A 15764-nucleotide genomic window follows, 5' to 3' on the forward strand; every position below is an offset into this window, starting at 1 on the left:
ATACCTTCCGGGCTCTAAAAATGTGAAGGCGGATGCTCTGTCTAGGAGTTTTGTGCCCGACTCTCCGGGGTTATCTGAGCCGGCGAGTATCCTCAAGGAAGGAGTCATTGTGTCTGCCATCTCCCCTGATTTGCGGAGAGTGTTGCAGAAATTTCAGGCTAATAAACCTGATCGTTGTCCGGCCGAGAAACTGTTCGTCCCTGATAGGTGGACTAGTAAAGTTATCTCTGAACTTCATTGTTCGGTGCTGGCCGGTCATCCAGGAATCTTTGGTACCAGGGAGTTGGTTGCTAGATCCTTCTGGTGGCCATCTCTGTCACGGGATGTGCGTGCTTTTGTGCAGTCCTGTGGAATTTGTGCTAGGGCTAAGCCCTGCTGTTCACGTGCCAGTGGGTTGCTTTTGCCCTTGCCGGTCCCGAAGAGGCCTTGGACACATATTTCGATGGATTTCATTTCTGACCTTCCCGTTTCTCAAAAAATGTCGGTCATTTGGGTGGTCTGTGATCGCTTTTCTAAAATGGTCCATCTGGTGCCCTTGGTTAAATTGCCTTCCTCCCCTGATTTGGTGCCTTTGTTCTTCCAGCATGTGGTTCGTTTACATGGCATTCCTGAGAATATTGTTTCTGACAGAGGTTCCCAGTTTGTCTCGAGGTTCTGGCGAGCCTTTTGTGGTAGGATGGGCATTGACCTATCTTTCTCCTCGGCCTTCCATCCTCAGACTAATGGCCAGACCGAACGAACCAATCAGACCTTGGAAACATATCTGAGATGTTTTGTTTCCGCTGACCAGGATGATTGGGTGTCATTTTTGCCGTTGGCTGAGTTCGCCCTTAATAATCGGGCCAGCTCGGCTACCTTGGTCTCTCCATTTTTCTGCAATTCTGGGTTCCATCCTCGTTTCTCTTCAGGACAGGTTGAGTCTTCGGACTGTCCTGGTGTGGATTCTGTGGTGGACAGGTTGCAGCAGATCTGGACTCAGGTAGTGGACAATTTGACCTTGTCCCAGGAGAAGGCTCAGCTTTTCGCTAATCGCAGACGCCGTGTGGGACCCCGACTTCGTGTTGGGGATTTGGTTTGGTTATCTTCTCGTCATATTCCTATGAAGGTTTCCTCTCCTAAATTTAAACCTCGTTTTATTGGTCCGTATAGGATTTCTGAGATTCTCAATCCGGTGTCTTTTCGTCTGACCCTCCCAGACTCCTTTTCCATACATAATGTATTCCATAGGTCGTTGTTGAGGAGATACGTGGCACCTATGGTTCCATCTGTGGAGCCTCCTGCCCCTGTTTTGGTGGAGGGGGAATTGGAGTATATTGTGGAGAAGATTTTGGATTCTCGTGTCTCTAGACGGAAACTCCAGTATCTGGTCAAATGGAAGGGTTATGCTCAGGAAGATAATTCCTGGGTTTTTGCCTCTGATGTCCATGCCCCAGATCTTGTTCGTGCCTTTCATGTGGCTCATCCTGGTCGGCCTGGGGGTTCTGGTGAGGGTTCGGTGACCCCTCCTCAAGGGGGGGGGTACTGTTGTGAATTCTGTGGCTGAGTTCACTTCTGTGGTCACAAGTGGTATTGCAGTCTCTGGGCTTCCTCCCTCAGGTGTTTTTGGTGAGCTCGTTGGCTGCCTTGCTATTTAGCTCCACCTGAGTCTGTCTTCCTTGCTCCTTGTCAATGTTCCAGTGTTGGATCTGAGCTACTGCATCTTTCCTTGGGCCTGCTGCTCTGCTAGATAAGTGCTTCTAGTTTGTTTTTTGTTTTTTTCTGTCCAGCTTGCTATTGTCTTTTGCTGGAAGCTCTGAGAAGCAAAGGGGTGCACCGCCGTGCTGTTAGTTCGGCACGGTGGGTCTTTTTGCCCCTTTGCGTGGTTTTCGTTTTAGGGTTTTTTGTAGACTGCATAGTTCTCTTTGCTATCCTCGCTCTGTCTAGAATATCGGGCCTCACTTTGCTGAATCTATTTCATTCCTACGTTTGTCTTTTCATCTTGCTAACAGTCATTATATGTGGGGGGCTGCCTATTCCTTTGGGGTATTTCTCTGAGGTAAGTCAGGCTTGTATTTCTATCTTCAGGCTAGTCAGCTCCTCAGGCAGTGCCGAGTTGCATAGGTAGTTGTTAGGCGCAATCCACTGCTGCTTATAGTTGTGTGAGGATAGATCAGGTACTGCAGTCTACAGAGATTCCACGTCTCAGAGCTCGTCCTATTGTTTTTGGTTATTGCCAGATCTCTGTATGTGCGCTGATTACTGCACGCTTTGTTGCCTGATTGCCAGCCATAACAGCACACCCAGGAGTCAAGACTGGCACACAAGCAGAAAGGGCAATATTAATCTCCCACTGATTTGATTTTTTTTTTTTTTCAGGGAGACTTTAGAAAAAAAAAATACAAAAAAAATGATTTTTTTCAAGAATAATTTAGAAACCAAATAAAATAAAATGATTTTTTCAGGGAGAATTTAGAAAACAAATAAAAAAATAGGCTTTCTAGGGCCCACTGAGTGAGAGAGGACGCACACAGGAGTCAGGAGTGGCACACAAGCCCAGAGGCCAATATTTATCTCCCACTGATTGATTAAGTGATTTTTTCAGGTAGATTTTGGAACCCAAATCAAGCAAAAAAATTAATAGGCTTTCTATGGCCCACAATTGGAGAGAGAGAGATGGCACACCCAGGAGTCAAGACTGGCACACAAGCAGAAAGGGCAATATTAATCTCCCACTGATTTGTTTTTTTGTTTTTTTTTTCAGGGAGACTTTAGAAAAAAAAAATACAAAAAAAATGATTTTTTTCAGGAATAATTTAGAAACCAAATAAAATAAAATGATTTTTTCAGGGAGAATTTAGAAAACAAATAAAACAAAAAATAGGCTTTCTAGGGCCCACTGAGTGAGAGAGGACGCACACAGGAGTCAGGAGTGGCACAAAAGCCCAGAGGCCAATATTTATCTCCCACTGATTGATTTAGTGATTTTTTTCAGGTAGATTTTGGAACCCAAATCAAGCAAAAAAATTAATAGGCTTTCTATGGCCCACAATTGGAGAGAGAGAGATGGCACACCCAGGAGTCAAGACTGGCACACAAGCAGAAAGGGCAATATTAATCTCCCACTGATTTGATTTTTTTTTTTTTTCAGGGAGACTTTAGAAAAAAAAAATACAAAAAAAATGATTTTTTTCAGGAATAATTTAGAAACCAAATAAAATAAAATGATTTTTTCAGGGAGAATTTAGAAAACAAATAAAACAAAAAATAGGCTTTCTAGGGCCCACTGAGTGAGAGAGGATGCACACAGGAGTCAGGAGTGGCACACAAGCCCAGAGGCCAATATTTATCTCCCACTGATTGATTAAGTGATTTTTTCAGGTAGATTTTGGAACCCAAATCAAGCAAAAAAATTAATAGGCTTTCTATGGCCCACAATTGGAGAGAGAGAGATGGCACACCCAGGAGTCAAGACTGGCACACAAGCAGAAAGGGCAATATTAATCTCCCACTGATTTGTTTTTTTTTTTTTTTTCAGGGAGACTTTAGAAAAAAAAAATACAAAAAAAATGTTTTTTTTCAGGAATAATTTAGAAACCAAATAAAATAAAATGATTTTTTCAGGGAGAATTTAGAAAACAAATAAAACAAAAAATAGGCTTTCTAGGGCCCACTGAGTGAGAGAGGACGCACACAGGAGTCAGGAGTGGCACACAAGCCCAGAGGCCAATATTTATCTCCCACTGATTGATTTAGTGATTTTTTCAGGTAGATTTTGGAACCCAAATCAAGCAAAAAAATTAATAGGCTTTCTATGGCCCACAATTGGAGAGAGAGAGATGGCACACCCAGGAGTCAAGACTGGCACACAAGCAGAAAGGGCAATATTAATCTCCCACTGATTTGTTTTTTTTTTTTTTTTCAGGGAGACTTTAGAAAAAAAAAATACAAAAAAAATGTTTTTTTTCAGGAATAATTTAGAAACCAAATAAAATAAAATGATTTTTTCAGGGAGAATTTAGAAAACAAATAAAACAAAAAATAGGCTTTCTAGGGCCCACTGAGTGAGAGAGGACGCACACAGGAGTCAGGAGTGGCACACAAGCCCAGAGGCCAATATTTATCTCCCACTGATTGATTTATTGATTTTTTCAGGTAGAATTTAGAACCCAAATCAACCAAAAAAATAAATAGGCTTTCTATGGCCCACTATTTGTGAGAGAGATGGCACGCTCAGGACTGGCACACAAGCCCAGAGGCCAATATTAATCTCCCACTTTTTTTTTTTTTTTTCCAGGGAAAATTTATAAACCCAATAAAAAAAATAATAAATAGGCTTTCTATGGCCCACTATCTGAGAGAGAGAGATGGCACGCTTAGGACTGGCACACAAGCCCAAAGGCCAATATTAATCTCCCACTGATTGATTTATTGTTTTTTTCAGGTAGATTTTGGAACCCAAATCAAGCAAAAAAATAAATAGGCTTTCTATGGCCCACTGAGAGATGGCACACACAGGAGTAAGGAGTGGCACACAAGCCCTGAGGCCAATATTTTTCTCCCACTGATTGATGTAGTGATTTTTTCAGGTAGATTTTAGAACCCAAATCAAGCAAAAAAATAAATAGGCTTTCTATGGCCCACTGAGTGAGAGATGACACAGACAGGGATGGCACTCTAGCAGAAATGCCAATCTTAATCTCCCACAAAAAAAAAAAAAAAAAAGGAACTGTCCTTCAATTACTATCTCCCTGCAGTAATCTCAGCCAGGTATGGCAGGCAGCAATAAGGAGTGGACTGATGCACAAATTAAATATAAAGTGTGGACAAACAAACAAGATAGCTGTGCAGAAAGGAAGGAACAAGAGGATTTGTGCTTTGAAAAAAGCAGTTGGTTTGCACAGCGGCGTACACACAGCAATGCAGCTATCAGGGAGCCTTCTAGGGCAGCCCAATGAGCTACAGCGCTGAGGGGAAAAAAAAAATAAAAATGTAGCTTCCACTGTCCCTGCACACCGAAGGTGGTGTTGGGCAGTGGAAATCGCTACAGCACAAGCGGTTTTGTGGTTAATGGACCCTGCCTAACGCTATCCCTGCTTCTGACGAAGCGGCAGCAACCTCTCCCTAGGCTCAGATCAGCAGCAGTAACATGGCGGTCGGCGGGAACGCCCCTTTATAGCCCCTGTGATGCCGCGGACAGCAAGCCAATCACTGCAATGCCCTTCTCTAAGATGGTGGGGACCAGGACCTATGTCATCACGCTGCCCACACTCTGCGTTTACCTTCATTGGCTGAGAAATGGCGCTTTTCGCGTCATTGAAACGCGACTTTGGCGCGAAAGTCGCGTACCGCATGGCCGACCCCGCACAGGGGTCGGATCGGGTTTCATGAAACACGACTTTGTCAAAAGTCGGCGACTTTTGAAAATGTTCGACCCGTTTCGCTCAACCCTAGTCCCTACCTGTAGAACCTCTCCTTTACTGAGTGTGTCTTGATGATTGCCAATAATTTCCATCTGTTGTCTATTCCATTTGCACAACAGCATGTGAAATTCATTGTCAAACAGTGTTGCTTCCTAAGTGGACAGTTTGATTTTCACAGAAGTTTGATTTACATGAAGTTATATTCTGTTGTTTAAGTGTTCCCTTTATTTTTTTGAGCAGTGTATATATGTTTGTCACTGATATATACCTATTCTACGTGTATATATACTGTATATATTATATCTATTCTATTGTAAGCCGTCAGTGTGATTTTACTGTACACCGCACATGAATTGCCAGCTTTTCAAAGGACACCGATGCGCATTTCTCGCAAGTCACACTCATGGTCTGTGTGGTATGTGAGTTTTTCTCGCACTCATAGACTTGCATTGGCGAGTCTCGGCCGATATACGGTGCAAATCGCAGCATGCTGCAATTTCACTTTCATGTATAATACAACCGAGAAAAAAAATGGTGATGGTAGCTGCCCCATAGATTAACATTGGTCCGTGTGCTATGCAATTTTTTTCTCTCATAGCACTCATCCGTATTCCTCTCTAGTGTGACTCCAGCCTTACACTGATCATTGATCTCCTCCCTCTGTTTGTTTTACAGATTTTAAAATGTTGGCGTCTTAAAGGGAACCTGTCACCTCCAAAATCGAGGGTGAGGTAAGCACACCAGCATCAGGGGCTTATCTACAGCATTCTGGAATGCTGTAGATAAGCCCCCGATGTATCCTAAAAGATCAGAAAAAGAGGTTAGATTATACTCACCCAGGGGTGGTCCTGGTCCCTGTCCGGTCCGATGGATGTCGAAGTCTGGTCCAGTGCCTCCTATCTTCATCAGATGACGTCCTCTTCTGGTCTTCATTCTGCGGCTCCGGCGCAGGGTACTTTTTCTGCCCTGTTGAGTGCGCAGGCGCCGGGCCTCTCTGACTGTTCCCGGCGCCTGCGCCCTGCAGTACTTTGTTCTGCCCTCAATAGAGCAGACAAAGTACGCCTGTGCCAGAGCCGCAGCGTAAAGACCAGAAGAGGATGTCATCCTATGAAGATGGGAGGCCCCGGACAGGACTGCGACGCCCACTGGATCGGACCGCTGGCCCAGGTGAGTATAATATAACCTCTTTTTCTCATCTTTTAGGTTACATCCAGGGCTTATCTACAGCATTCCAGAATGCTGTAGATAAGCCCCTGATGCCGGTGGGCTTAGCTCACCATCGATTTTGGGGGTGACAGGTTCCCTTTAAATGTATTGAATTAATAGACATGTACATGTGTGATAAAATATGTATACAGTCGTTAATTTTCCTTGGCTGGGGTATATCATAGGTGAACTGAAAACAGACTTGCTGGTGTGAATCATTTCTTGCATGGTTCTTTGTACAAATACTGTATAAATCTGTGCTGTAATATAGAAACAATAGTGAAGTATTTTGGCTTATTTTATTAGGAAACATGGGATCAACATATTCCTCCAGTATTTTCTGCATTCTGTGGTCTTTTGATTGCACTTTCATATCATTTGAGCCGGCAAGGTAGTGATCCTTCAATTATAAAGTGAGTAAAGATTTCTGATATATTATTTCTCTGTACTAATATGTATAGATATATATTATACTTTTTGCTAGCTTGAAAAGGAAAACAGTCACCTGCCTTTATCTTGTAAGGGGGGGTGCAGGCGGCTGGTTTGGGCCCTGCATTCCTGCACATGCCTAACTAATGAAACCGGATATGTTTTGGGTTTACTATGTGACCTGTGTAATATATGATAGCTAACACTGTATAATATAATAATGGCTGACACTGTTCTGATATTTATATGTTAGGGACAGTCAGTGGCAGTGATAGGTCAGCATTGGTAAGGGTTATGGCAGTGTAGTTGCGGGTTAGACACACTGGAGGGCACTATAGAGTTAGATATTAGATTGAGATAAGAACTGGTTTCAGCCGAGTTGTGACAGTTGAAAAAGGGGGCGGGGTCAGTGTAGTGACAGGAAGAGTGCCTTCCTGAGTTAACCCCTTTCTGACATATGACGTACTATCCCGTCGAGGTGGGGTCTGCCCGTATGCCCACCGACGGGATAGTACGTCATACGCGATTGGCCGCGCTCATGGGGGGAGCGCGGCCAGGTGTCAGCTGCCTATTGCAGCTGACATCCGGCACTATGTGCCAGGAACGGTCATGGACCGCCCCTGGCACATGTACCCGGCGGTACAAGGAAGCATCGCGCAGGGAGGGGGCTCCCTGCGGGCTTCCCTGAGACCCCCACAGCAACGCGATGTGATCGCGTTGCTGCGAGGGTGTCCTACCAAAATGGCCGCGGCATCTGGGTCCTGCAGTGCCTGCTCAGAGCAGGCGCTTGGTAAGCCTGCAGCACTGCAAGTCAGATCGTTGATCTGACAGAGTGCTGTGCAAACTGTCAGATCAACGATCTGTGATGTCCCCCCCTGGGACAAAGTAAAAAAGTAAAAAAAAATATTTCCAAATATGTAAAAAAAAAAAAATCCTAATTAATGAAAAAAAAAAAATATTATTCCCATAAATACATTTCTTTATCTCAATAAAAAAAAACAATAAAAGTACACATATTTAGTATTGCCGTGTCCGTAACGACCCGACCTATAAAACTGTCCCACTAGTTAACCCCTTCAGTAAACACCGTAAGGAACAAAAAAAAAAACGAGGCAAAAAACAACGCTTTATTATCATACCGCTGAACAAAAAGTGGAATAACACGCGATCAAAAATACGGCTATAACTAACCATGGTACTGCTGAAAACGTCATCTTGTCCCGCAAAAAACGAGCCACCATACAGCATCATCAGCAAAAAAATAAAAAAGTTATAGTCCTTAGAATAAAGCGATGCAAAAATAATTATTTTTTCTATAAAATAGTTTTTATCGTATAAAAGCGCCAAAACATAAAAAATGATATAAATGAGGTGTCACTGTAATCATACTGACCCGAAGAATAAAACTGCTTTATCAATTTTACCAAACGCAGAACGGTATAAACGCCTCTCCCAAAAGAAATTCATGAATAGCTGGTTTTTGGTCATTCTGCCTCACAAAAATCGGAATAAAAAGCGATCAAAAAAAGTCACATGCCCGAAAATGTTATCAATAAAAAGTCAACTTGTCCCGCAAAAAACATAGCTCTCAAAATGTGGTAACGCAAAAAATATTTTTTGCAATAAAAAGCGTCTTTCAGTGTCTGACGGCTGCCAATCATAAAAATCCGCTAAAAAACCCGCTATAAAAGTAAATCAAAACCCCCTTCATCACCCCCTTAGTTAGGGAAAAATTAAAAAAATTTATTTATTTCCATTTTCCCATTAGGGTTAGGGTTAGGGCTAGGGTTAGGGCTACAGTTAGGGTTAGGGCTAGGGTCAGGGTTAGGGTTGGGGCTAGGGTTAAGGCTACAGTTATTGTTGGGGCTAAAGTTAGTGTTAGGGCTAAAGTTACGGTTAGGGTTTAGATTACATTTACGGTTGGGAATAGGGTTGGGATTAGGGTTAGGGGTGTGTCAGGGTTAGAGGTGTGGTTAGGGTTACTGTTGGGATTAGGGTTAGTGGTGTGTTTGGATTAGAGTTTCAGTTATAATTTGGGGGGCTTCCACTGGTTAGGCACATCAGGGGATCTCCAAACGCGACATGGCGTCCGATCTCAATTCCAGCCATTTCTGCATTGAAAAAGTAAAACCGTGCTCCTTCCCCAACGAGCTCTCCTGTGTGCCCAAACAGGGGTTTACCCCAACATATGGGGTATCAGCGTACTCAGGACAAATTGGACAACAAATTTTGGGGTCTAATTTCTCCTGTTACCCTCGGGAAAATACAAAACTGGGGGCTAAAAAATAATTTTTGTGGGAAAAAATTTTTGTTTTATTTTTACGGCTCTGCATTATAAACTTCTGTGAAGCCCTTGGTGGGTCAAAGCGCTCACCACACATCTAGATAAGTTCCTTAGGGGGTCTACTTTCCAAAATGGTGTCACTTGTGGGGGGGTTTCTACTGTTTTGGTACATTAGGGGCTCTGCAAACGGAATGTGACACCTGCAGACCATTCCATCTAAGTCTGCATTCCAAATGGCGCTCCTTCCCTTCCGAGCCCTCCCATGCGCCCAAACAGTGGTTCCCCCCCACATATGGAGTATCAGTGCACTCAGAACAAATTGGACAACAAATTTTGTGGTCCAATTTCTCCTGTTACCCTCGGGAAAATACAAAACTGGGGGCTAAAAAATAATTTTTGTGGGAAAAAATTTTTGTTTTATTTTTTTATTTTTTTTTAAACTTCTGTGAAGCCTTTGGTGGGTCAAAGCGCTCCCCACACATCTAGATAAGTTCCTTAAGGGGTCTACTTTCCAAAATGGTGTCACATGTGGGGGGTTTCAATGTTTAGGCACATCAGTGGCTCTCCAAACGCAACATGGCGTCCCATCTCAATTCCAGTCAATTTTGCATTGAAAGTTAAACGGCACTCCTTCCCTTCCAAGCTCTCCAATGCGCCCAAACAGTGGTTTACCCCCACATATGGGTTATCAGCGTACTCTGGACAAATTGTACAACAACTTTTGTGGTCCATTTTCTCCTGTTACCCTTGGTAAAATAAAACAAATTGGAGCTGAAGTAAATTTTTTTGTGAAAAAAAGTTAAATGTTCATTTTTATTTAAACATTCCAAAAATTCCTGTGAAGCACCAGAAGGGTTAATAAACATCTTGAATATGGTTTAGAGCACCTTGAGGGGTGCAGTTTTTAGAATGGTGTCACACTTGGGTATTTTCTATCATATAGACCCCTCAAAATGACTTCAAATGAGATGTGGTCCCTAAAAAAAAATGGTGTTGTAAAAATAAGAAATTGCTGGTCAACTTTTAACCCTTATAACTCCCTAACAAAAAAAAATGTTGGTTCCAAAATTGTGCTGATGTAAAGTAGACATGTGAGAAATGTTACTTATTAAGTATTTTGTGTGACATATCTCTGTGATTTAATTGCATAAAAATTCAAAGTTGGAAAATTGTGAAATTTTCAAAATTTTCGCCAAATTTCCGTTTTGCTCACAAATAAACGCAGGTAATATCAAATACATTTTACCACTATCATGAAGTACAATATGTCTCGAGAAAACAATGTCAGAATCACTGGGATCCGTTGAAGCGTTCCAGAGTTATAACCTCATAAAGGGACAGTGGTCAGAATTGTAAAAATTGGCCCGGTCATTAACGTGCAAACCACCCTTGGGGGTAAAGTGGTTAATTTCAATTAGTGGGGGAGCTAAAGCTGTGTGAGGAGAATTGTTCTAGAAGGAGTTGGGGCAGAGAGCTGAACAGAGCAACAGTGCAGAGTTGAGGGAGTGAGACTGAAGATTGAAGGAAAAAGGTCTGGAGATTCTAGATCTTGGAACATGTGGGAAGCGAGACAGCCTGGAAGAATCAGTGGCTAGTCTGTGGGTTACCTCCCGTGACGTCCGGGACTTACAGTCCGAGAAGGATAGGCAGCAGTATCCTTTAGTTTTGCCCATGATGGGGAAAGTGGATGGGGAGCACTCAGTATCAGTTAGCTGGATGTTTCAGGGAACTGCGGGCCTGGAAACCATGGTGCAGGCAGATATCCTGAAGGAGCAGACCAGGAAAAGCGCAGGAGATGGAGTTCCCATGTATTGTGAAAATGGATGTGGATCGCCCCCATGGGGCCGTGGGCTAATCGGTACTGGGTCCTGCGGTTCACAGGGGGATGTCACGGTGGCTGACCCGGTCCGTGGCCCTGGGACGTCCGTGTAAAAGGGAAAGGTCTTTAAAGGGATAAAGTTTGCGTTCGTGATGCCACCTGTGGTATTCGGTCAGGGTGACCGACGCTGCTTTAAGGGGTCCGCTGGGGTGATGTTATGGCAGCTAGATGGTATACCTTCCCACATATGAAGTATCTCCCCAGGGCTTCCCAGTGTGTAGATGGTGGATGGTGAGAGGTGCAGAGAAGAACGAGGACACAAGGTTGCAGTCTCTTTACCTTTTACTGAAGACTTCAGCATCCACAGTCCAGAGCACCAGATCACAGGGCTGGCAGAGTCTGGCCGGTTTGGAGGCAAGTCCAGAGTCCCCTTGTCCAGGTGGAAATCAATAGCCTTCCCTTGCACTCTAGTGGTGTAGTCCCTTACTGCCTATGACAGATGTTGTGTCTCTCTCTCTGTCCCCCGTAGTCAGATAGGACAATACCCGTATGACTGGTGGCTTGAGGCTGTTTATAGGGACTATCATGCTCAGCCTCTGAGGGGTGCCACCGTGCCTCCTGGGTGTAGATGCCGACAGGTAACTTGCAATTAGCTGTGCTGCCGGGCTCTGGAGTAAAGCATAAAGGTCCTTACTCCCTCGGTGTTCCAGCTACCGGGATTATACGCCTCAGAAGGAGGCAGCCTGTGCAGGGCTGGTCCCCTTCTGGTATCCTCTCCTTTCCTCTGACTTCCTTCATGCTTGCTGCAATACAGTTCTGCCTTCTGAATGTCTCTTTCTGGGAGCTGCAGCTCTGAGGGCATGCACAGCTCCTTTAACCTTCCATCCTCCTCAGACTCTGGTCTGGAACTAACTAACTTTCCCTACAGACTACCAGTTGTATATATGGGGCGTGACCTAATAAATAGGAGCAGAAGCTCCCCCTGTGGTGGTCTGGAGTGTGAAATGTGTTGCATGTTTGTGATACCTGGATGCAGTTATCCTTCTTTGTCTCCAAATGAAGCATTACTCTCCCCGAAAGGAAAGCAATACCACAACAATACGGACAACTTGTGCAAACTTAGGATCCCTTTAATATGGGACCGCTTTAAGAAGAAACCCTGGCCAGGTTCAATAAACTTTAGCAGCAAAGAGTTTTTAACAGTGAACTATATACAGTTATTTTCAGATTCTTCTTACTTTCTCTTATGCTGGGAGCGGGCCTATCAGTGACTCGTCGGCCTGCAGTGTGGCAAGTCGGTGGCCGCCGTAATGTCAGTCACTGGAGTGGGGTCAGTAGCTGTGGCACGAGCAGTCACTGGAGAGGGGTCGGTCACCGGGGCAGGGTCGTTCCTCATACCTGCTTCAGATGCGGTGCCATCAGTGCCAGTCTGCTCTGTCGATGGCGGAGACTTTTTGGCGGGAAGCGGTGCTGGGAGTGGTGCTGGTGAGTCTTCCATGGGCGCCACTCGACACGTGGCCTTGGCGCTTAGCTGCATCTTTAGGAGCTGTAAAAACCAACCACCAGAGCTAGGGACCTAACTCCAAGAAAATGACATGGCAAGGATATACGTGTTATCACAATAATTCTTTATTAGTAATGGTAATAACATATATATATGTGCACATATTGGGAGGATATATAAAAACATATAATAAACACAAAGATAAAATCACAAAAATATATATAAAAATCTGGATAGGTATAAGGTATGCCAAAAAGGGGTTAATATCAGGACTCTTATAAAAAATCAATCAGGGATAAAAAATGGTGTGTACCACAAGTGCTAAAAAATGGTAAATGTATCAAAGGTGAGCTTATAACACCAAAAATATCTATGGGGTTTAAGTAAAATGACCCATAACATAATATAACCAGGCCAAATGGCCAACCACCATATAAAAAAGTGCAGTGTGCTATGTGCAAACAATGTGGTAGAGAACCAGGAAGTAAGAAATGTGCAAAATAAGCAATATACGTATGTAAACAGGGAAGTGAGGGCTGATTGTATAAAGAGTACCTGTACCTTAATGGCGTCACTAAATCCAACCAATGCGCACCCCATTGTGTTCAGTAAAGTTTCATTGAAAAAGAACAAGGGCTCTGATTATATTTGTGTCTGTCTGAAAAAGACTGGGCCTCTGTATGCTGAAGAGATCCCTGATCCCCAGGTGGGTGAAGTACATGACACACACAACACACCCCAAAATGGACATTGTTTTATTAATGCAGCGGGGCACTGGGGTGTGAGGGAAATACAGAAGCCCCTCGCCATGACTACCACCCTGGCTCCTGTTTAGTTAGAAAGGCGTTTGCGCATTTAGGGCATGGGGGCAATGCTGGTGCATGCACCTATTGATAGCATTTAAGTCACCTGAGCCCACTTAGGCTTAGGTGATCAAGCTATACTATAAACCGTGGGGTTAGTTTGCTTTGGCGCCCCTGGCGGACCAAAGATGTGTGCGCATTTGAGGTGTAGGGGTAACTTTGCTGGACGTATACCATGTCAGGACCTACACCATTTGCACTTACACAGGCCTCAAGCGATGACGCAGGGTACTCTGTGTGGAAGGTATTTTGAGCGCCCATTATGTAATGGGAGCGCTGGCGAACATGTAACTAAGGGGTGAACTCTCTGCATGCACTTAGCGTCGACATCTATGCCATATGCGCCCACACGGGCTCTAGCGAACTGCGCCTGCGTAGCGCATACAGTGGGGGTGGTACGTCGAGCGCTGTTAATGGATTAGAGGCGCCGACGTATCCTCGATGCAAGGGAAGAACCTCGTTGCATGTAGTCAATGGTAATATATGTACACTATTTGCGCCCACACGGGCGTCGAAGGAATGCGCGTGCGCACTTTATACGAGGGAGATCATCTCCCAAGCACCTTTAAACTGAGCAAAATATTGATGCAAAAAGTGTGGAATCACTTCTGGCTATAGGGGTATCTCACCGTAGGCACCCCTCTATAAAACCTACGCCGAGTAGATGAATCCAAGATTTAAATGGGTGCGCAAGCGCACTCCACAATTTGAGACTCTGGGGACGCGTCTCCTATCATTCTGCTCTCGGCATTAGTGAAGTAACCCATGTGACTTGCAAATTCCACTTCCGGGGTAGCAGCGCACAGATTCATCTGCACGGCCGCGTGGCTGCGTCTCACAGCTGTAACATGAACATAATCTAAGGTATCTATAAATAGACACAACGGGTTAATCTCAGACAGTACCACCTTGAGAAAGACACAGGGTGTGTCAGAACGCGTGGGTCCAGTAATCATGCCCGGACGGTAGCAGTGCACTTAGGACCATGATGACGGTAGTGGACTTTGAGACGGTATAGGGTGCAGTATGACCAACTTGCCATCCAGGCAGTGTACCTTTTGTTTTTCCTAGTACCTTTAGGATTGAAGGGAGCATTCATGTGTTAAATTGTGCCTAGGGACACGCTTTATGTCAGACTCTATGTGGATGTCCACAGTAACAGGGATCTATATTTGTATGAGGGCAACTGGTTCTAGCATTTGAAAGGTCTCGGATTGTAATTATCACACTGTGAGGTGCTACCCATGCCCTATGGATGACTAGAGTCCACTCTGATTGGTATATATATGTATAACCTAGTGCATTTGAGACGATAGGAAGTACAAATTTTGGATCTTACCTGTATTTAATTATACTACACAGCCGGGCATTTCTGTTATGATATACATTGTCATATACTATATGTTATTTGGATCTAACTGATTGTTCAATGTGGAACAAGTTTTAAATGTTTTTAATAGTGTGTTCTGTCTGTTTTTTTCTTTGGTGTGTCAAATAAAACTTAAATCTTTCTGATTAGTATTTCGTTGTCTTGTGGTTGATCCTACAATTATATGCATGTACCTGTCTCTTCATGGTTTTTGTACTCACTGCCCTCCATGCACATAGTCCTGGTGTGGCGACTGGTGAGTAATCCGGCAGCTGTCCTTCAGCTTGTAAGCAGCGCATGACATTCCTGCCATGCGCTGCTTACAAGCATAAAGCAGCTGCTGGCGTCGGAACAAGACACTGCAAGGGAACACATGAAGGAAAGTGTAATGTTTTTGTTTGTTTTTTTAAATGTTTTTCTGATTGGGTCATGCATGCCAGGATTAGGATGGGTGCCATGGGTGTGGAATGCAGTGGATATTCATTTCTTTTTAGCAGTGGGCACAGGAGTTAGCTGCAGCAGCCTACTCCTGCTTCTGTGACCCGCTGCTCTGCTGCTGCCGCTCCCCAACCTCCCCAACACAGCTAGGGCTGGTACATCTGGACTATGAGATGCACCCCCCCATTTTTCTCCACATTTTTGGAGAAAATAAGTGCATCTTATAGTCCGAAACATACGGTAATTAACCTTCACATGTGTATGGATATAAAACCAATGAAAAATACAGCAAATATACAAATTTAACACAACACAATATATAAATAAAAAAACATGAGAAAAAAAAACTAAAACAACGATCATTCCATCAATAATACAAAATTAAATCAGACCTTTTGTTGAGCCCCAAAGGAGACATAGTATTTAACATTAGAATCTAGTATGTTTCTCTGT

The 15764-nt window shown here is 43.9% G+C and overlaps 1 protein-coding gene across 1 annotated transcript in view; it reads left to right on the forward strand.

Annotated features, from left to right (window-relative positions):
* LOC138681613 (pecanex-like protein 2) overlaps positions 1–15764 on the forward strand; it is a 1209413-nt gene that overhangs the window by 570475 nt on the left and 623174 nt on the right. The window contains exon 15 of the mRNA XM_069769269.1: positions 6912–7018. Coding sequence (XP_069625370.1) covers positions 6912–7018 — 107 coding nt within the window. The remainder of the gene's footprint in view (positions 1–6911; positions 7019–15764) is intronic.

The sequence above is a fragment of the Ranitomeya imitator genome, chromosome 5 (assembly GCF_032444005.1).
Source record: "Ranitomeya imitator isolate aRanImi1 chromosome 5, aRanImi1.pri, whole genome shotgun sequence".
In the NCBI taxonomy this organism is placed as follows: Eukaryota; Metazoa; Chordata; class Amphibia; order Anura; family Dendrobatidae; genus Ranitomeya; species Ranitomeya imitator.